The sequence below is a fragment of the Nilaparvata lugens genome, chromosome 7 (assembly GCF_014356525.2).
Source record: "Nilaparvata lugens isolate BPH chromosome 7, ASM1435652v1, whole genome shotgun sequence".
In the NCBI taxonomy this organism is placed as follows: domain Eukaryota; kingdom Metazoa; phylum Arthropoda; class Insecta; order Hemiptera; family Delphacidae; genus Nilaparvata; species Nilaparvata lugens.
Genome location: NC_052510.1, coordinates 61,152,954 through 61,177,103, shown reverse-complemented (window position 1 = coordinate 61,177,103; position 24,150 = coordinate 61,152,954). Strand labels below are relative to the sequence as shown.

At 34.3% G+C, this 24,150-nt stretch overlaps 1 protein-coding gene across 1 annotated transcript in view; it reads left to right on the top strand.

Moving 5' to 3' along the window:
* LOC111054828 (protein inturned) overlaps positions 1–24,150 on the top strand; it is a 50,321-nt gene that overhangs the window by 7,083 nt on the left and 19,088 nt on the right. The window contains 9 exon segments of the mRNA XM_039432000.1: positions 1,848–2,025; positions 8,628–8,713; positions 10,805–10,888; positions 14,275–14,534; positions 17,567–17,656; positions 18,967–19,044; positions 21,261–21,411; positions 22,462–22,515; positions 23,430–23,492. Of these exon segments, the coding sequence (XP_039287934.1) occupies positions 1,848–2,025; positions 8,628–8,713; positions 10,805–10,888; positions 14,275–14,534; positions 17,567–17,656; positions 18,967–19,044; positions 21,261–21,411; positions 22,462–22,515; positions 23,430–23,492 (1,044 nt within the window).

Here is a 24,150-nt window from a genome sequence, read left to right as displayed (position 1 = left end):
ACAGCTGATAATTTCGTCGTCTGTCGAAACAGAAGATGCGTGTGTGGGAGAGAGAGAATTATTTCCATCTGTGTAATCAATCAGCGAGAAATATCGACTTGGTCAAAATAATCTGATTTGTTGACATGGAATGATAATCATTCTAAACTAGAGTATATTATAATTTTCAAAGTTATTCATTATTTGACAATTTTAAGTGATTAGTGAGTGCTATTTTGTTATTCAATTTGGTTTGTAAATAATCTAAATTAGAACTTTTTTGTTTTTAAATGTTTGGACTGAAAATTGAACCTGAATTCAAGTGTATGGAACATAACCTACTTTCTGGACTATTTATAGGACCGGTTTCCGAGCTCGGGATTTTGCTAAGTTCTAGACTTTAAACAGCTGTAGTAAGAAAATTGTCTTTCCGAAACGGGGCGTAGTCGTAGTCATTGTCAAAGTCAAGTTTGAATTAAATTTCAAATAATAAACTAGAAATTTAAACACAAAATAAAATGAAGAGAAAATAGTGTAAAGTTTCAGCTATTTTGAATTATTTAGTAATGTTTAATTTCGTCAAGGAAAAACGTTTCCAATATTATAGAAATGAGAAAATAAAAACTGCAACTACTGTTCTAAAAACTGCGATTACGCCCCGTTTTGGAAAGCTAATTTTCTGACTCCAGTTGTTTAAAGTCTAGAACTTAGCTAAATCACGAGCTCGGAAACCGGCCTCAAGTGTATAAATCAAAATTCGGGGAACAAACAGTTTTGGGCTGTGCTTGTTAGTCCTTCCCCAATCATTTTAAAGAATTGTGTTCTGTTTATCGATAGTTTATAAATAAATAACGAGCAAAGCTCGGTGCCCCGATATTACAGCTATAATATGAATAGTATTATCTTATTAAACGTGAAGTGCGCATGTTCTTAGCGCAGAAGTCTGTATGCACCGTAACACACATGGTAGGCTACATCGAATTAGGCCTAATTTGTATGTGATGAAAGTGTAGATTGCCGGCATCAACTTTTAAAATTAGGGCCAAGCCACACGAAGCGGTTTTTCAGACGAGTCAACAGGGCAGGAAGCTCTCCGATTGGCTGATTATCAACCAATTCCTGAACGCCAACCCAATCATCCAATCGGAGAGTTTCCTGTCATGCTGACTTATTTCAAATCACGCTGCCTGAAAAAACGCTTCATGTGGCTTGGCCCTAGGATCAAAATAGAGTAGAGCGGCCAAAATAAAGTATATCAGAGAAGGTAGCTGAGAGTATTAAAAAATTATTAAACCCTTATTCAAATGTGTCAGATGAGTGTTGAGTACTCCTTTTTTCTAACACTGTTTAATCCGGTTGCTCAAAAGCCTGTTAAATTTTAATATATACTATAATAAAGGAAAGAACTGGCTTATACACGTACGGGATAGGAAAATTATGTTTGACGCATTATCACGTCTGAACTACTGGACTGATTAACTTGAAATTTTGCATAGTATGCAAAATATAATACATATCTATATTATAGATTCTTAATTAACCGAGGTTGGTTATGGGCCTATTCTCAATTCTTCAAGATTTCATTACGTCATGTTTTCAGTTTGACGATTTCCCTTGCGAAGCACAGGTTACCTGCTAGCCATCAATAAATGCCACGAGAACTAATCAAAAAAGGCTTTTCGAAAAGAATGCTTCTCTGATTGGTTTTTGTGGCACCAATCACGATCAAATCCAATGTGGATTTAATCACGGTTAAATTTAACAGGCTTTTCTTCAACCGGGCCTTTGATTCCCGCTGTTTTTCATATTCTTCCTTACTGTTTGTGGTCTCTTATTATTCTCAACCTTTTTTTGTTGTCTCGTAACAGGAAGGCGAAGTTAGGACAGTGAAGCTGAGAGTGTCCAATGATAACTTGGGTCGACGTGCCACTTTGTGCGAATCACTGCTCGGAATTATCACGTCGACGTTCACTGATGGGTCACGTATCATGGTGGCTGGCTTTGTGCCTAACAGTGAGGCCATGAAGCATAGGAGCGTCAAAATTGGTAAATTCAAATTAATTCTATCATTGCAACATCACAAAAATGCATAACAAAGTCATATACAAACAGGTCAAGCAAAACAACAGGGTTGGCTAAATATAATATCATTCATTTATGAACGATTCAAATCAAATCATTTTACATTTTGACAAAAAGACAACACAACAATTGAAATAATTGACCGAGCGAAGTGAGGTCTGAGATTCAAGTCTACGGTTTTGCATTTCTCTTTATGTTTATATGTTTAAATGTTGCGCTTTTACGGCGAAACGCAGCGATAGATTTTCATGAAATTTTACAGGTATTCTCCTTTTTAAATTGCGCGTCGACGTATATAGCCTACAAGGTTTTTTGAAATTTTGAATTTCAAGGATAATATAAAAGGAAAAGGAGCCTCCTTCATACGCCAATATTAGAGTAAAAATCAGACTATAGAATTATTCATCATAAATCAGCTGTCGAGTGGATTATAAATTGCATTCCATGACGCATGCAATTCAATATCTCAATGTAACTTGGTAAAAAAAAGCTGCTGTGTGGACTATTAATTGCATGCCTCATTGAATGCAATAATTTTTATGCACTATTAAATGAACTATTGATTGCATGCAATTAATAACCAAAATAACATAGTATTGTTTCTCGACCTTTCTCTGCTTTGAACTCGGACTGACCTGTTGCTAGTATGACTTGAAGGAGATTAGCTTTTGATTTTTGCATTTTTGATACACCAACCCCAACAGCCATTAGCCGTTTACACACCGATATCTCGCCGACACGACATACAGACAGGATTTACTCTGATGGACAATACAAGAGGAGACTGTCGTTCATAACTGTGCGAGGTCTACTGTTTACAGAACTACTAGTTTACTATTACTAACTCAGTGAAATAAAATGAAAACTTGGGTAAAAGAAACGAGACGGGGCCGCGCTACCTGTGCACTGGGCTTTTGTTCCAAAAAGGAGCATCGTCTAACTCTTGACTAGCATATTTTATTGTCCTCTGATTCCCCGCTTCATCACCCTCATTAGTGGCCCCGTGTGGTTTCTTAAAGGCAATTCTAGCTGGTAGCACCAACTTATCTATTACTTTGTACCTTACATGTGTTACTTGTATTTTCTGCAATTATTGAATGTAAATCAGTGATCAAGTACTTGTAATTATTGTATTATTCCCAATGGTTCATTTGATTCAGTGTTGCTATAGCTTTCAGAGCGAACGGTCGTGCTTTTCGAGTTGCCTTATCTGTATGATAACTACTGTGATAGTTTGTTAAGCGTGCCATCTCGTACACGATCGTCAATTATTTTTCTGTGTTATTTAAGTATTTCGAATCAATTTTTTTGTTTGCCATGGCTGATGTTTGTTACAAGTGTGAATCGGATTTCAACAACTCAAAAGATATCCTAGAATTCTGTGGATGTAGGAATTTTTTCCATCCAACATGTACTAAAATTCGTACGTTAGAGAATTTTGGAAAACTCGGAGTGAAGAAATCAACTTGGAAGTGCGACGGATGTAAAGAAAAATCTTCTTCAACCGACAGCAACGATCTTGAGTCCACTTTGACAAAAACTATCGAAAACACCCTTACTAAGGTATTTAATGATAAATTCGAAGAGTTGAGTAAAATCATTACGACTCTTAATTCAACTGTTGAAAGTTTGAAATCGTCATTGGAAACTGTGCGCGCAGAAAACAAATCAGTGAAAGAGCAGTGTAAGAAGCTTGAATTTGAAAATATTAAACTTCGAAGAGACATTAATGAAATACAGCAGTACACTCGTTTGGACAACTTGGAGATAGCAGGGATTCCGGAGACAAAAAATGAAAATGTGTACACAATCCTAGAATCTGTTGCTAGAGCGATTAATACTCCGTTCAAAAGAGACGATATCTCTGTTGCTCATAGGGTTCCTTCTTCTAAAAATAAGACAAAATCTATAATAGTTCGCTTCACGTCAAGAACTGCCAAAATTAATTGGAAATGTGCGGCGAAAGCAAAAGGACACTTGAAAAATGGAGACTTGAACTGTAATCTTCCACCAGGTTATATCTATGTGAACGATCATCTCACTGCATACAACAAATTTCTACTCAATAAAGCTAGAGATCTTAAAAAGAACAATAAATTAGCTTATGTCTGGGTGAGTGATGCAAAGATTCTCATTCGTAAACAACAAGACTCTCCGGTAAAACGTATAACTAACGTGGAGGACCTCAAACCATTTGAATAAATGTATTACTACACTGTATTTACTGGTTTCTATTATTTAAAGACTGATATATATATATTTAAATGTGGCGATATGTGTCACGAGATGACCGAGCTCTGTATTTTTTCTTTCTTTCATTAATAGTAATAGACTTTCTTATCTACTTTAACTTTAACTTTCTCCTATTCTTTTCTCAGAGTTAATTCTATTCCTTCTTAATTCCTTTTTGAATTTCTCCTTTATTACAAGATTTTAAATAGCTTATTTTTCGTTTTCCTATTAATTTTTCCTTTTATTGTATGGTTCTTATAAATGACCCTGAAGAGCATATTTCTCTTGAGACTCACAATACTATTATAATAGAGGATATTTTTCAATCTCAGATTGAGTTGTTTGGTAGTAGTGATAATCAATCTTACCTGAACATTATCCACGTAAACATAAGAAGTTTGCGAAAGAATTTTGATGAGCTGTCATACATTATCAGTAATTGTTCATTAGAGTTTCATATTATTATCCTCAGTGAGACTTGGATAGTTGAAGAGGATGATTTTAATTTTAATTTGAATGGTTATTCAGTGGTTACAAGCCATGTAAAACAAATAAATGTGATGGAATTTGTGTCTTTTTCAAATGTAATTTTATAGTAGATGAGTTGGATTACGAAATAAAAGAATCTAACTCAATTCTTTTGGATGTACAAGTGCCAGGTGCGAAGGATAAGATAACACTTATCGCTGTTTATAGGTCTCCTTCAACCAATGTAGATAATTTTCTCAATTGTTTGAATGATTGTTTGTATTTTATCAAAAATAAGCCCAATATAATTTTTGCCGGTGACTTGAATATACATCTGAATAAGTCTACGCTTGCGACTAATGAATATTTCGGAATTTTATCTTTGAATGGTTTTAAATCATACATAAACAAGCCTACTAGAGTTCAAAACGGCACTGAATCGATTATCGATCACATATTTTTAAAGAATTCCTCTTTCAATCCTGACAATGTATTAAGTTCAGTAATAAAAACAAGCATCACTGATCACTTTTGTGTCAGCATCCACATTGATCTTTCAACTGACAAAATTGTAAGTAAAAATAATTCTTTCAATAAAATAGATTTCAATAAATTAATATTATCCATTGAAACTGAAAACTGGGATAACTTATTAGATGACAATTTACATGTGAATGAAGCAATGCATATTTTAACTGACAAAATATCAAATCACATTAAACTTGCAACAGTTACAGTAAAGATTCCGCATAAATTACAACCCCTTAAACCTTGGATTACGCGTGGACTTGTACATTCCATTAAAAAACGGGACAAATTGTTTAAAACACTTTCAAAGCAGCCTTTCAATGACCGTTTAAGAAATGAGTATAAAAATTACAGAAATCTTCTTAATAAATTAATAAAACAGAATAAATGTGAGTATTATAAGAATAAAATTAATCAGAATATAAACAACTCTAAGAAAATCTGGGAAACTTTAAATGAATTGTTAGGTAGAAGACATACTAAAAAAATTCCCAAAATAGAAGCTGATACACTAAATCAACATTTTGCTCGCGTAGGAAAACTTTATGCTGAGAAATTGAAGTTAAATAATCCCATTGCAACAACATGTAATCATTTCAAGGACTCATGTGTGGAGCATTACAACTCTTTCTTCTTGACACCTACCAATGAAAATGAAATTACTGCTACAATAAACTCTCTAAACAATAACTCAGCTCCAGGAATTGATAATATTAGCATTAGGATTTTAAAAACTATTTCACCACATATTATAAAACCATTGAAGGTGATAATAAATCAATGTTTTGCGGAGGGGTTTTTCCCTGATAGTTTAAAATTAGCCAATATCATACCCCTACATAAATCAGGTGATGCTTCTAATCCATCAAATTATCGTCCAATCAGCTTGTTGAGTACTTTTTCCAAAATTATTGAGAAGTTAATAAAATACCGTTTAGTTAGCTATCTCCTAAAGCATAATATAATTCACAAAAATCAATTTGGCTTTCAGTCTAAAAAAAGTACAGTAGATGCAATATCTCTTCTAACACAGAAAATTACAGAAAATTTCAATAACAAAAATAAAACAATAGCCATATTTTTAGACCTTGCTAAAGCTTTTGACACTATTCCTCACTCAAAACTTCTGATAAAAATGGAAAAGTTGGGTATTCGAGGAATAGCCCTTGAATTATTCAAGAGCTATTTAAAAAATAGATTCCAATTGCTCAAAATTGATAATAAAACCAGCCTTGAACAACTCACTGATTACGGTCTTCCACAAGGAACAGTCTTGTCGCCGATTCTCTTCCTAATCTACATTAATGATCTTCTCAAGTTAGAATTAAAAAATGGTGTCTCAATTGCTTTTGCTGATGACACTTCATTGTTATTCAGTGAAACGAATTGGGAGAATACTAAAAAAGCAGCAGAATCCGGACTTAAAATAGTAAAATCCTGGTTTGATGAGCATATATTAACATTGAACATAAAAAAAAGTAATTTCATGTCTTTCTCTCCAAATTTTATAGGCCAGCCGCAAGGTTTGGATTCCATTAAAATCCATAATGTAAATTGCAAAGAGTCTGATTGGATAAATTGTACATGCTCAAAGCTTAATAGAGAACATCGTGTTAAATATTTGGGTGTAATGATTGATCAACATTTGCGTTGGGATGTTCACATCAATAGTACATGTAACAAACTCAGACATTGGATAAGTAAATTCCGTAATATCAGCCAAGTTAGTAATAAAAAAATCTCAAGACTCATATATTTTGCCTACATTCAATCATTTCTGCAATATGGAATAAAAATTTGGGGTGGAACATACTCAAACCACTTGGAGAAACTTTTTGTAATTCAAAAACACATTATAAGAGCTATATTGGGAAAACCCAGACTCTATCCAAGTGAGTACCTGTTTAGTGAGCTAGATGTTTTAACTGTCAGGCAGCTTTACATAAAAAATTTAATCATCTACATAAATAAACATATGAATCTTTTCAACCTGCGTGTTTCACCATATAACCTCCGTCCCTCATCTATTACCTTTCAAATTACAGATACTATTTTATCAATTTGTAGAAAACAATTTTTATATCAGGTATCAAAGCTCATCAATGCTATTCCTAACCATTTTATCACTAGTAAATTGAATAGAAAACTGCTAATTGAAATTCATACATGGATAATCTCGAACAATGTAATTTTGGCAATGTAATTTCCTCATAGCTTAGTATAAAGACTTCTCATGTTTTTTATGTAATCTTCAACTATTCTTTACTCTCCCCTATACCTTCACTCTGCTCTTTCTCTTCCCTTCCTTACTCACTTTTTCTTTTCCCTATTTCTTAATAATATCCCATTATTATTTTCATATACTGTTAAGCATTGAACACTCGGCCTCTGCGCTCAGGTTCCTCGAACCTTGCAGGGACTTCCCGTTTTTAATATAGTTATGTATAATCCTATTAATGGTATTTTTCTTTTTCATTTTATATTGTATTTCACTTTTTTCATTTATAACCATTTTTGTCATTGTAATTATGTTTTTGGGACAAATAAAGATTTGATTTGATTTGATGAAACTCAACTTGCTAACAAGCTGTACACTAGTTTACAGCTGAAAGTGCCTCTAAGTAACCACACTGATCCACCAATATATTCCTCGGAGTGGAAACCTTAACAGTAGACCACGAGAATGTCGAAATTCAATAACAATAGGCGACCACTGAAGGGTCATTAGAACTTCTACCTGTTCATCCATTGTTTTCGGCGGCCCCGTCCACTACCTCCGTAAACAAAGCCATAGTACATTCTTGTGACGTCAGCACAGGCAGGGCTCCTACACCAATAAAAACACTAGCTGATATAGATCAGCTGAAATCAACAATTTTTTATTGGTGTAGGAGCCCTACCTGTGCTGACGTCACAAGAATGCACTATGGCTTTGTTTACAGAGGTAGTGCCCCGTCTCGTTTCTTTAACCCGGAAACTTCTATACAGTTAGTTCGTGTCAAAACAAAAATACTATAAATTATAAACAATTTTTTCTTATTGTATATGGATATATATATATATATATATATTATATATATATATATATATATATTATATATATATATATATATATATATATGTCCACAAGTAAAGCTTCAGATTTTTCTTGAAACAAATAATATCACAATTTCTTAAAACATTTTTGGTAAATTATTGAAGAGCCTAATGCCGTTTCTATAAACCTATTCAAAGTGTAATATACACTGATTAACTGGAATGTACGTTCATTTTTTGAATGGGAACATGTTGTTTTTGTATTTGCTGACTCAATTTTAATGATTTATTATATTTTGCAGGTGATTGGCTAAGAAGTGTCAATGATCAAGAAGTTACCATTAAGACAATTGATTCCATTCTGAGGTCAATTAGGCCTACAAATGAGGTATGTTTCATCAGCATTATTATACCAATAATTCAATTTTGTTTCTCATTTCAATAATAAATATCGGGGGACCGAGCTTCGGTCTGGAGCACAACATCATAGAAAATTTATTACGAAAGAACAGATTATAATATATTTATAGTTTATACAGAAAAGTTCTATCTAATCACAGTGAGATTGAGATTGAGATTCTCAGTGGAATACAAAAATCTCTCTCAAAGGTCCGGTTGCACAAAAGCCGGTCCTGATTAACTTCACGTGAACCAAATCGGAGAAAACCATTTTAAAAAGACGGCTTCTCTTATTGGTTCTCCTGGAATAAATCAGGATTATTTAACCGGTTTTTGTGCAACCGGCACTAAATACCTGATTGAATGATTGCAATAGTTCAACAGCTGAGTCATAATTTTGACACAGTCCCACACACATGCACTCGCTCAATCACTTCCATTATCGACAGACGACGAAATTATCAGCTGTTTTTACAAGGATGAATAATTATCTTTTTTTGTCCTTCAGCGGGTTTTCCCATGGATGAGACCTAGTTCAATCGAATTTTTATATCATAAAAAATCTATGTTTCATATTTCATGAAAATCGTTAGAGCCGTTTTCGAGATCCGTTGGACATACATAAATACATACAGAATTTGCTCGCTTATAATAGGATGTAAAAAGTTACCTCATTATGCTTATATCTTCAAAATTGGGATGATAATAATAATATAATAATAATAATAATAATAATAATAATATTATAAACTTTGAACTTTAACTTCCCTCAGTAAGAACATAACCTATTTTTTCGGACATTTTATTATTTATCAAAATTTGGGAACAGAATAGTTTTGGGCTATGCCTGTTGTTCTATCCCGATCATTTCATATGATTTGTAATTGTATCAAAAATAAATAACTAAATATCGATTGGCCAAACTGGCTCAGGTCTGGTGTCAGAATTTCAATATTATTTCACAAATATTTTATATCTATTTTGTGTTCAATCTAACAAATAAAGAATCAATAATAATGAGAAGCTCATAGGATGAGCTCATGTCTATATTATGATTCTCTAACATGTATTCTACAGGATGAGTCATATTGAACTTTCCGGTTTTGGAAGGGCGTTGCACGAAGAAGGGAAGGAGCAGAAGGGTAGGGATGATGTCATTAGACGCGCCATGACATGCAATTTCAGTGTGATTGGCTTGGTCGAGACGACATCGTGCGTCAAAGAGTTTATTAAAAATGACGGCTCCGTGATGAATGGACACAGCGTGCGTTCCGTTTACATTTTTCTATAGGTCGACGTGATCCAATTCCCACTGGACCAACAATCAGAAATTGTGTATCAAATTTTAGAGCAACATCATCAGCATTTAAAACAAGACCACAAGGCCGACTTAGGACGTCAACGTCAGCGGAAAACTTGGATAGAGTGTGGGCTTCAATTCAACCATCCCCTCGGCGTTCTGTTCGGAAACATGCCGCTTCACTAGGATTATCTTTCAGTAGTGTCCGCAGAATACTGCATGGAGACCTTAAATTTCACCCATAAAAGATTCAGGTAGTGCAAGAATTAACAGTTAGAGACTTAGGCACACAAACAAATTCATGCCGCGACATTCAGCAGATCCCCCGCACTGCTGTTTTGATCTTCAGTGATGAGGCACATTTTCACCTCGCCGGAACTGTTAACAAACAGAATTTTCTATACTGGGCTGAGAATAACCCACGAAACCTACTCGAACGACCACTCCACAGCCCTCGTGTGACAGTGTGGTGTCTGTGGTCCCTATTTTTTTTTTTTTTTTGAAGAAGATGGACAAGTCTGTGCTGTGTTGTGATCACGGAGCCGCCATTTTTAATAAACTCTTCAACTACGAACGCACGATGTTGTCCCGACCAAGCCATTGCTCACACTAAAACTGCATGTCATGGCACACGATGTTCCAAGCCACTGCTCACACTAAAACTGCATGTCATGGCACGTCTAATTACACCATCTCCACCCTTCTGCTCCTTCCCTTCCAAAACCGGAAAGTTCAATATGACTCACTCTGTATATCTTCATATTTTCCTTTATTTTACAGATTGAGCTGAAACTTCAAAAAGTAGCCGCTTGTGATATCACTGCCCACGTGTCTTCTTCCTATAATGATGATAATTCCACCTCAGTGAGTACCTATTCCATCTCATGATTTTGATTATTTTATTTATAACGAATTTCTTTTTGACATTAAACATCTTCTTGTCATTCTTGACATTGTCTTGTTGCTCTCCTTCTCTCTCTTTTTCTCCATCTTGTACTCCTTGTTCTATACTTTCTCGATCTCTTCCTCCACCCTCTCCTCTTCATTTTTCTCTCCCTCTCTCCCTCCTCCACTCTTTCTTCTCCTTCTTCTTTGTCTTGTATATGTTCTTCCCAATCTTTCTTTTTCTCTTCACTGTTCTCCTCCTTCTCCTCTGCTTTTCTCTTCCTATTTTTCCTTCTCTCTCTTTCCAAACTTCTTCTTCGTCTTCTACTCATTCCTTTTTTAGTTTTTTTTATTCTTCACCTCCCCCTCCTCCTCATTTTTCTCCTGATCCTTCTCCCCTCTTCCTCCTCTACTCCTTCATCGTCATCATTTGGTAGAGTTGGTGGAAAGGATATTTTGAATATTCTTTCCGAAGAATGGACATTGATATGTCCAAAGCTCCGCCAATTTAAATAGATGCTTAACAATATTATCTGTAGCTATTCCAAATTGCTTTTTTCATATTATATACAGTTCAATAATTATTTTCTTAGTCTATACTAGTAGTTATGTGAACAGTAGACCTCACGCAGTATTCTCATCCACAAGTACCTGATTGAAACTATAGACCAAAGACCTTAAAGATATCGCTTTAAGGTCTTTGCTATAGACCTAATGGAAATACAGCAATAGACTGACTTTTCCACACATCTGTGTAATCACTTGTCAGCTGATTTATGATGAATAATTCTATAGTCTGATTTTTACTCTAATATTGGCGTATGAAGGAGGCTCCTTTTTCCTTTTATATTATCCTTGAAATGCAAAATTTTCAAAAACCTTGTATATACGTCGACGCGCAGTTAAAAAAGGAACATACCTGTCAAATTTCATGAAAATCTATTACCGCGTTTCGCCGTAAATGCGCAACATATAAACATTTAAACTTTAAGAGAAATGCCAAACCGTCGAATCTTAGACCTCACTTCGCTCGGTCAATTATGTAAATTCATCTATAATTTTGCTGTATTGTAAGCTATTGTATAAGGTCCGGCAGTGAATCGGGCGATTTTGAAATAACTGTAAAAAATCAAAGAAGTTGTTAAGAAAATTGTTATTTGTATCGCCTTAATCTATATAGAAAAGCTTTATCATTTCATTCACAATATTGTTCATTTCTTGAAAATTACGTTGGTAAGGTGACGTCCTTCTCTCGCCTGGCATTCGTTGAGGCGCTGAGAATGAATCAGCTGAGTCAGAGCGAATGGAGTTTACTGGTGGAATGCTAGTGTGTATAAGGAGTTGAAGGAGGGGGGATGGGTGTAAGAGTCGAATTTTGAAGGTCAAAGACGAATATTCAGTTCAACGCATTTCAGTAGCAATAGAGACTTTGGAGCAATCCACAACGTGCATTCGCCGTGAAGGCTTATTACCAAACACCAGGCGAAATAAAGGACGTCACCTTGCCGACGTAATTTTCAAGAAATGAACAATATTGTGAATGAAATGATAAAGCTTTTCTATGTAGATTACGGTGATACGAATAATAGTTTTGTTAACAACTTCATCGATTTTTAAGAGATATTTCAAAATCGTCCGATTCACTGCCGGACTCTGTATATAAGTGCATAAGCCAGTATATATTGCAATCTACATAAATAAAGTGCTCAATCAATCAATCGTTTTTCTTCTACTACTTTTTCTTTGTCATGTACACCCTATCCTTTCTCTTTTTCTTATCTGTTCATCTTGTTATCTTCCTCCCCCTCCTCCTTCAGACCCTCCTCCTCCTCTTCATCCTCTACTTCTTTATCATCTTAATTATTTTCCTTCTCCTTCCAATACCATTCTATTCTATCCTGAAACAATTGACCTGTTTGTCTAAAGCTGAGTACAGACGTGAGTGCTACGAACACGCACATTTCAGTTTTCGATAGCTGATTGTATTTATATGTATTTGTACAGAAATAGTAAGGTACAGATATAGTAAGCGTAGCATCAGCTGATGAACAGTGAAACGCACGTGTTCGGGGCGCTCAAGTCTGTATCGACATTTAGACGACATTTTATTCTAAACCAATTTAACCAATATTTTTCAGATGACAGTTGGCAGAAAGCATTTTTGAATTCAGAACATGATCTGTTTTTAATGAAGAATTGGCTTGACCAACATACACTTAGACTGAAACTTAGTAAGTCTAAATATATAACTTTTTCAGCAAATGCAGTTGGCAAACCTCCCACATTTTTAAAATTAAAACTTCATACTAAATGTGATCAGATAGTCGCTGGAGTTCATAATCTTACAATGCTTCCTGATTGCGGCTGTCCTATCTTTGAAAATGTAGTATCCATAAAATATCTGGGTGTTATTGTTGATGAAAACTTCAGATGGATTCATCACATAAATTATATCAATGAAAAATTAAAATTCATTAACTATAAATTTTATAAAATCAATAGAATATTGCATAGAGACCAAATAAAAACAGTCTATTATGCTTTAGTTGAGTCCATTTTAAGATATGGGATTGCAGTATGGGGAGGAACTTATGACACACACCTGAATAATCTATTTATAACACAAAAGGCTGTAATTAAAACCATACTCCGCAAACCCAGAGACTATCCCACCCAGCAAGTCTTCAGGGATTTCCAGGTTATGACCTTAAGACAAATATATCTGAAAATATTAATAAAATACATAAATAATTATAAAGATAACTTTGAAGAGGCTGATAGGCCGACATACTCACTCAGACCAAATAGTACAAGGAAATTCAAAAATTTTCATAGTAGTCTAAGTTTGTTGTGTAGACAGCTTATGCACATTAGCACAAAATTCATCAATTTAGTACCGCCTTTATTTCTGACACATCATAAAAGGTTTAAACGAATGGATTTGTATGAATTTTTTTTCATGAATTAAGTTTCATTTGAATTGACATTCTCATTGAATAGCCTAACAAGTACATAATCATCTTGATCTCTTCATTCTCTTGTATTTTTCTGTCATTCATGTTCTCCTTCTTTCTTATTTCATTTTTTTTTCTACTCCGGTTTGCTTCATTTGTATAAATTAGATCACTTAAATCAATAACTATATTATTAGGGTTAGAATAAAGACTCCCACCAGCGAGCAAGTTTTACTTTTGCTGGTGCTGCCATGGCGAATATTGTTTTGTTGAAGAAAAAAAATGTATTCTTATTCATAATAATCACTTGTTAAGAATTTTTAACGAAATTATATTTTGTTTTTTATGGCAATAAATTATGATTTGATTTTTTGATTTGAAAAAAAAATTGATCTGTCTGTCTGTTCGTAGGATGACATCTACCAATCAGACCTGGTGCATCGTCTGTTGGGTGGCCATAATAACAACCATAACAGTTCTATCGGCGCATGCGCACTGTCCGTGCTCTATCTGCAGCACTCGGGCCTCAGCGAGGATGGCCCAGCCGATGAGGGCGTGGTCTACAGCTGGCCACGCCCACAGGTCAAGGTCAACGACCTCTATGCGGTGCGCGGTGCTTTCATCACGCTGCATCACTTGCTTGTCGATCTCTCTCATTCGCCTCCCATCAGGTGACAATAAACCTAGCTTTCAAATTCAAATTTTGATTCAAGAATTACGGAATTTCAGCCTTTTCAAGGGTGCCCTATAACTACTGGGCCCTCTACTGAATCATCTATAAATCAGGTGACCGCAACCTAGTTTTTGTTCTCAAATTATTAGTTTGATTTTGACATTTTCGAATTTTAACTTTTTCAGGGGTTCCCTATGATTGTCCCTAGACTCTCGGCTGAATCATCTATAGTGAGGTCCACGTTATAATGGCAGTGAAGAAAGATAGGAGAAAAACGTTGCCAAGTCTCTCCATTTTGCCACTGAGTGTACACAGCTGTTATTCAATTCATCCCATTAAATTTGATCCAATAATAATTATCATTTCCTTGATTAAATAATCAATTTAATGTCAAATTATTCAAGAAAATATATTTATTTTATAATTTGATTCAAAAGTTTGCTTTCATAACTGAGATCAGATTTTTATTTTTATACAAACCTGAAAAGGCGGCTAATTTAAAAAGCTGTGATACAACAATCTGAATTTCAAAACAACAGAAATTAAGTTATTTGGTAGTTATTCTATTCTAATTTCTTTTTAAAATAGTAGAAATCCTTTTTAAATAAGTAATTTCAATGGAAATAATTCTAAAATAACCTTCCAATATTATTCATACCGGTACGAGTGGGCCTAACCTTTACGTGTAGGCTAAATGAAGCATGGATGAAGTCTAGGATGGTTAGTTATCATTTATTCATTTACAATGCAAATGACACTAATGTAATAACATTGAAAGATGAAATAATAAGGTAGTCCTTGTGCTATTTTTCTTCCAAATTTATAAGTGACAAAGTCCAAGATAAGGTTAGAATTTCTCGTGTACAATTTTTATGAAATTTTAGTCCAAAATAAACATTAAAACTACTTTACATCAACTTTTGAAATGTAATTTCAGGTATTTTAATTTGTGTTTCTCATACGGTAATGTCTAAAAATTATTTAATTGTTCCAAAAATACATTTTTAATCAATTATACGGCTTGTTTACCGAATTATTTTGATAGAATGAAAAAAATGGCGGCTGAGAATCTTTTGTTCACTTTTGTACAGTCACTGTCAAAAGTAAAAATAAAATATTCTGTCAAACTGACAACATAGCAAAGCGAGAGAGAGATAGCGCTATCTGTTTTGTTGCATGATAGAAAAGGACAGCAACAGTATTGTCAATCGTACACTGCCATTATAACGTGGACCTCACTATAGAAATAAGGGTTCACTTCGGTCGCCTGTAATCTTCATTTGAGCTTTATTCCTTTATAGTCAAATAGTCAATACAGACTTTCAGGATTGATTCTATCACCAATTGCCTGAGACAATGAGAAAACGCTGCAATCCGCCAATTTTAGGCGTATCTTTTGTCACCTTCTAAGGCTAGGCGCATACCATTTACAAAGACAGAGACATGATCAGACACGTTCAGTCACAATACTTCACATAGTGTTGCTTATGAAGACATGTCTAATTGAAATGACTAATCAGGGTAAGTTGCGTCATAAGCAACAATGTGAAGTATTGTGCAACGGTATAATCAGCTACGGTATAAATTGTTGGGGCTCCACTTACATTAGTCACTTGAAGCCCTTGATAACTTTACAAAAATCCATAGCTCGTGCCATCAAGAAGGTGGGTAGATATGAACATTCTTTTCCTATCTTTCAGAGTCTCAGATGCTTGCCTCTCAGATATATCTTTGTTTTCAAGGTATTGTATATGTTTTATGTTATGTCTGGAAACTGTGGTCATGCGTTGTTCAGGGATGTTCCTAGTTATCAAACTAAGAGAGTCACATCTGATTTACTGAGACTTCCTCAATCGTATACCACTTGTTTCCAGAAATCATTTGTATTTCTCAGCCCTAAGTTTTTCAACAATATTCCTCTTGAAATTAAGAGAACACAAAATCGACTTGTTTTTAAAACAAAAGTTCTTGGATGGCTTGGAGGTCTTATGCCAGACTATCTAGAGACCTTATTCAATGTGGTTTCTTAGTTAAAATACTCTGATAATGGTGGCTATGCATTGGGAAAATGAGCTGGAATTGGAAAGTGAGCATGGCTAGTGTAAATGTGTGAGTGATTGGTTGCTAATTTTTCTTTCTTTCTTCTTTTTTATATGTTTCTACTTCTTTATAAATTCATAAATTATCAGATATTCATTCCTGCTCGCAGACGTAGAGTTTTGTACTCTCAGCAAGCAGTATTTTTCTATCCAAATTCACAAATTAGTCCTGGTTTAGCATGTTCGAATTCTTGTCTGAAGTTATTGTTTATTAAGTTAATAAATTATACTTTTATGTACTTTATAAATTATTAACTTAATATTGTCAAGCTGTATGATTTTTTTCTCATAATTTGTAAATATTGTGAATTGGATTGAATAAAATTTGAATTTGAAAAGACAAGACAAGACATGTTCATATGATATGACGTATCATATCATATGATATCATATCATAGACGTTCAGTCACAATACTTCACATAGTGTTGCTTATGAAGACATGTCTAATTGAAATGACTAATCAGTGTAAGCAACACTAGTTGCGTCATAAGCAACTATGTGAAGTATTGTGACTAATCGTGTCTGATCATGTCTTGTCTCGTCTTGACTAACTGGTGTGCGCCTAGCCTTAGCTTTTTTAAAACAACATCTTTACACCTTAGAAGTCCAACAATTATTATATTGTACAGTGGAACCTTGATATAGTACACCCCGTTATCGTATATTCCCTGTTATAGTACACTTTTTCTACAGGCCCTTGAAACGCCATACAGCTTGGACTATGATTTAGTATAGACCTCGTCATAATACATTTTTTGAGCGTTCCTTGAGATGTACAAGGGACTTTATCGAGGTTCCACTAATTGGATTTGTCATTTTGAAACAAATGTCTGAAATCTAGTACTGTATCTAGTGCTCTGTTCTACGTAATTCAATTTAACCTGCTTTATTGTGGCTTGTTCTAAAATGAATTCATCCTCTTGTTTCCAGTACGTCAATAGTACTGAAAGGCAGTCTGACTCATGTTATCTACACACCAGAGGGTAGCGAGCTGTTACTGATTGGTGTACCTCATAAAAAGTAAGTTATAACAATGAAACACTGATATTGTCTAGAAATATCACGAATTTATAAGTTCTGTACCTCAGAGCTAGAGGAGCGTAAGTCCATTTTCGCCACACTGCACAGAAAGCAGCTGTTTTCCAGTCCCTACGTGGATCAGAAAGACATTGTTTGCAGACGACTCTCGTCTGACGTCAGAACAGGTTTCTTTCCGGCCTAGGCTGGAAAGAGTACCCTTTCCAGCCGCTAACATGGAACTAAGAAAGGTGATCAAAAAACAGCTGATCAAAAAACTTTTCATTATTTGTGTTCATTATACAATAATTAAAACATTTATAATAATATCATCTTATTGTCATTTGAAAGAATAAAAAAGTATAAACTCAACCTCCCATAATTGAACATCATCTTTTAGGTTATTTAGACAAATCAGAATAAAAAATAAAAAATACTTGGACAATTTCCTGATATTCAGATTACCTCATATTTGCTAGAGCTATCACCTTCCACTTCTGCTTTCGGAAGTGCTTAGCAAACAACTATTCTCATATATATAATATATTGTTTATTTTTGTGTATGGCGAAAAATAGCATTCGCACCACGGGCAAAAATGTTTTTCCGGCTCTCAATCTTTTCTAGTCCTCGGCCTAAGGCCTCGGACTTGAAAACCGATTTCGAGCCGGAAAAATCTCATTTTCTGCTCTAGGTGCGAAATATACTATTTTAGTGGCTCTTGTTTAGTTTTTCAAACTCTATAGATTCAAGATAACAGAGTCCTCTGCAGTTGATTGTTTTGAAGATAGCCAGAGCTGAAAGAACGCAAGTCTAGTAAAACTGAAACAACGTGAGTCAAATAATTCACATAAAGTGTAATCCTGATTAGACTTGAGCTCTTTTAGCCCTGGCAGGGAGTGAATTACTTTTTTGGGCTCTCCTGTAAAATCAGCACTTTCAGACTTACGCCCTTCTTACTCTGAGGTAAGTACAGAGTTATGATCATTAATCGAATTGGTAACTATTATGAATCTATTGTAGAATTATTTTTAGAACCAAATTTATGGGATCACACTCAATTTGTCGAATCTTAAGAAATGCCAATTTCTATTATCTCTATCTGGGGCTTTCTTGACTTCGGAAGCTGATGATTGAAATTAAATTATGTATCTCTATATTCAAGAAACTCAAGTACGTTACTAGAGAGTCTTGAATGTTGATAATTTTGAGTTGTTACATGTTGTTTAATATTTCCTGTGAAACTTCTTCTTAATTCATCCCATTTCGCTTATGACATTTCTCAAAAACCATTGTCTTATTTTGTAATTTTTAGATGTTCATTACTGGAAGCTCGTCAACTCAGCGCTGACATTGTTCGTTGCTTAAAGTTCAAATACCAAACTTTATCGAGGTAATTGATGCTAATTTAAGAAATTATACTGTATGACTGAATTAGTTTTTCTAATAAGTTTTTGTATGCATGTAAGCTTTACTAGGGAATGAGAATAGAGAAATAGTACATACAGGATGGGTGAAAAGTCCGAGAACGGCTTAATATCTCATACACAAAGTTAATTTGACGGTGGGTGTGATTGGGGATCCTACTCAATTCGAAAATACTACTTTAATATGACTTTAAAAATCTGGTCCGCCATCTTCGATCCGCCATATTGAATGCAACTTTATTTTTTTAAATAGGAAGTTTGTCATACGATACATGAATTCAAAACGGAATTTCAAGACAAAATTAATGGCGAAAACCGCACATCGATATCTCAAACCGTTTAGAAGAGCATTATTAATCAATACCATGCAAATCTGGAATTAAATACATAAGTGGTATTGATTAATAATATGAATATCTTCTAAACGGTTTTGAGATATCGATGTGCGGCTTTCACCATTAATTTTTTTATTAAAATATCGTATGGAAATCATGTATCGCATGACCACCTCCCTATTTAAAAAAATAAAGTTGCATTCAATATGACGGATCCAAGATGGCAGATAAGATTTTTAAAGTCATAGTAAAGTAGTATTTTCGATTTGAGTAGGATCCCCAATGACACCCACCGTCAAATTACCTTTGTGTATGAGATATTAGGCCGTTCTCGGACTTTTCACCCACCCGTCTCACCCGTTTTCTCTTCCGTCTCACTGTGTCATGAATGAGAACTTCAAAGCTGAGGCTATCAAGTACAAATAAAGCAGAATATAATATTATTTAATCAGTATATCAAATTAATAAATCAAATAAATAAAAACAATTGTATGGAAAGTCCTCCAAATCTACCATTCAATAATATGATCTTGACAGCTTTTAATACATCGTTTACAATGGTTTTTTATCATGAAATCATGAATAATTTGATTTAATCAATTATATTAATTGCTTTTTTGGTACCATATTGCTTGTTGTTTAAAAAAAGTAAAATCGTATGGCTTTTTGTTGTTGGGGAGTCCCTGTTGTTCAAAAAGTACAGGACAATCATTATTGAAAATTAAATGAAAAAGACTGAGAAATTGTCATTTAATATGAATAATTACCACAATTCAACTCCTCAACTACACAAAAAATATTGAAAATATTCAGTTAGAAAAGTTTTTATTGACCAAAATACAATTCATTACTAACTTACAATATTCATAAAAAATACAAGAGGACAGTAAGAGGCTTAGAGTAAGCTTTTAAATAATCAAGAAGGAAGAGACAATAATTTCAATAAAAGTAGCCTACCACTTGCTGAATTAATTAAGCTTTTTACTTTCTACCATAAAGAAAAGCTAGCATAAAAATATATTCCTTGGTATAGCGCGTTTATGTTCCAAATTTCACTGTTTGTTCAAGACTATAGTCCACGTAGTTTTTTTCGGTGAATCTATGTGACACTGGTAGTCTCTCATAGTGTGCCGTTCATACACTCTCACCCGGCCATAATCGACAAGGCCTACACAGTAATAATCGATAATAGTTAGGCAGTAATTGACTTGAACATACAAAAAAATCGGCTTGAAATTTGGAACATAAACGCCCTAAACCATTGGACATCTTATTATAATTATGCTATCCGTGATCTAGTGGATAGAGTGCTTGCGTAGCAGCATAGAGATCCCGGGTTCAAACCCTCTCACAACAAAAAGTTTTTTAACCAGATCACTCCCGTGTTATCGGATAAGCACGTTAAACTGTTGGTCCCGGCTGAAGTATGACAGTCGTAAGGCCCATTGACGGCTCAAATTATATATTCAGGCGGTGGAACCTCCCCGCAAGGGACTCCCCACCAACAAAAGCCATACGAATTACTTTTTATATGCTATCGTAAACCTGACCTACTCTTGGAGGTGGACACTTATTAACTTGATAATGTATTAATTTGTTAGAAATAGTAATAGAAACCTGTTGTTTCTTTAACTTGGTACTTAAGCCATTAAATGAAATTAATAAATTGAAGGATGAATTCATTTATTATTTATAATATAAAGGATATCATTTCATTATTATATATAATTAAATAAATTTATGTATCTTGGTTTAAGTGCAGTAGCATATACTTATATTTATTTTTTGTAAAGCTTTTTTGTATTTTGTTTTGGCAAATAAAATTCATTCATTCATTCATTTTGCAGGTGTTTTGGGAACAAAGAGCATAGACCTGCGCTGGAACGACTGTTCTCCAGTATCTGGCTGCAAGTGAATACCAGCGACAGTGTGACTTGTCCACAATTCGAGCACAGATTTCCAGCAGCGCACTACATGCCTCTACCAAGGGATGCCCAGGTAAACTGAGAATCTCCACGTTATAAAGTCAGCATCTGACTGACGTTGGTGTTGTTATCCTTGTCTGTCATTAGACAAAACAGATAACGCTATCCTTTTCTAGCTCCGCAACCTTGCCAGATCGTTTTTTAACCATGTATAAATATAATTAATTAACAAGATATTTTATCTCAATAATGAAAATTTATTTTTATATCATTGTAAATAATATATTACCCTAATGAATACAATATAATTAATCCTGGGGGGATTTTAACTATAAGAAGACTGAAGTGGAAATGGGCAGGACACGTTTCGCAACTACAAGACGGAAGGTGGACGAAGAAAGTGACTGGATGGGAGCCATCGTGGAGGAAGAGGAACGTCGGCCGGCCAAGAGTGAGATGGAAGGATGACATCGTCGGAGTAGCAGGAATCAACTGGATGGTAACAGCCAGAGATCGACAGAGATGGATCAACCTGGGGGAGGCCTATGCTCGGTGACGGGCTTAGTTTCCAAAACAAAACATAAAAAAGACTATTGATTGTTTTAAATGAAATTGATTTCAAAAGTATTTTGAAGTAATTCAGTACTGTAACTTATGTGTGTTTTGGACAAAAATAAAGGCTTTATTTATTTATGTATGAATACAATATAATTGATCATTTTAAAGAACAATGAACAGTTAATATTACATCAGATATACCGGTATCAGCAATCTACAGAAGGCAGTGACAAGGCAGAGAATCGGCAACGCTGTTCTCTTATCTTTCTCCACTGCTATTATAACGTGTACCATACTATAGTAAGATTAACGTTATAAAGACAGTACCTGATTAGCATTGGTGTTGTTATCCTTGTCTGTCTGTCATTAGACAAAGAAGATAACGCTATCCTTCTCTAGCTTCGCAACGTTGGCATATCGTTTTCTAACCTAGAATTATAATCTATTTTTGTTGAACTTTATCGTATCAGTAGTGGTATTTCCATCATTGTTGTTCATTTGTCATTCAGTAATTAGCAATTTTCATGATATCTAATAATTCAACTCTTATAATTTTGATTTTCAGATTCAGATTGACGACGCTCTTAGTGAATTTGAAGCAAATGACTTTGGCAGCTATGTAAGTTGTACTTTATATTTGAATAACTCAGCTTATTACACCTACAATCTCTATAATATAAATTGATGAAATTGCTGTGCGATACTGCTGATAGAAATTCAGTAGTTGACAATAATTTGTATAAATTCTATAATTTATTGTCAATTTCTTTCTGCATAATATATCACTTTCGAAAACTTCCAAACTGTGTTTTTTAGTATGCTTCTTGTTTCACTTCTTTTTAAATTTCGATTATAAGATGTTCTTTTCATTTTCTTTTCAGTGAATTGCGTTTTGATAAAAGTGTAGTTACTAAACTGTCTGTCTGTCTGTCTGTAGTTTTCTGCTCGTAAGCAGGTCCTTCTATATGGCAGCAGCCCTCCACTCTCTTCTATTCTCTGCCAGTCGCATCGTTGCATAGTAGCTCATCCCCTCCTTGATGTCGTCCAACATTTTGTATCTTCTTCTCCCTCTTCCTCTTCTTCCCTGAATGGTCCCCTCCATGGCATCCACCAACAAGCATTGCCGTCTCATCCAATGTCCCAGCCATCTCCTCTTTCTTCCCTTTATCACATCCAGCAGACTCTTTCTTTTCCCAACCCTCCTCAACACCTCCTCGTTTGTAACTTTATCCCTCCAACTGATCCCCTCCATCCTTCTCCATATCCACATTTCCAATGCCTCAAGCCTCCTCTTATTCTCCTTTCTCTAAACTGTCTAATCAATTAAATTTGTAAAACCAACTTCAATTAGTGTAAATTGTAATTTTATTAAAATGTATGAATTCATGGCTACTTACATTTATTTATAAAATAGAATTATATAGTACCCTTTTTTGAAAATAATAGATTAAAAATACAAATTATTTCGTAGTTTTATTATTTGTGTAATTGTCATAATTTGTTTACTAATACTTTGTTTCTTTTTTCTCACAGACAGAGGATCATCATGGATCCCAAAGACTATACTCTATCATTGGAAGCTGCTTCTTTTACAAGGTAAGAAGGTAAACTTAATCTTTACAGTATGTATTATTTTATACTAGAAGGTAGAACTCATTTTACTGTAATGTAACACAGCCACTAACTAGTCAGCTATTAGTCATTGGTTGAGAAGGCACCAATATTATTATTATTATTATTATTAATAATAATAATAATAATAATAATAATAATAATAATAATAATTAATAATAATAATTTCTCTGATTGCCAATGAATTGCAACCAGAGGAGTTTATTGACAAAACATATACATAATATGAAAATTGGGCAATTGCCTGTTTCTCTTTCCAAATATTGTTTGTTTGTGACTGTTCTAATAAATAAATAATAATAATAATAATAATTATTATATTATACATACAAAATTGCTAATACTAAACTTAGTTCTAATATGATACCCCACTATAATAATATGTGTCGGGGTAAATATAAATACAGTATGTATTTATATAATAAATCTTGAATTTACAGTACGTGTCCCGTAGCTTTGCCTTAGTGACTTTGAAACGGTTAATAGGCAAGGTACGGTATGGTTCGCGGGGTAATATTCACGGCTTTGCAAAAACATCAGGTTTCAGGATCCTAGATCCCTAGATGGAGGGAGCTACACACATCACAGAGATTCTTCGTGGATGAGAAAGTTGCAACGTATT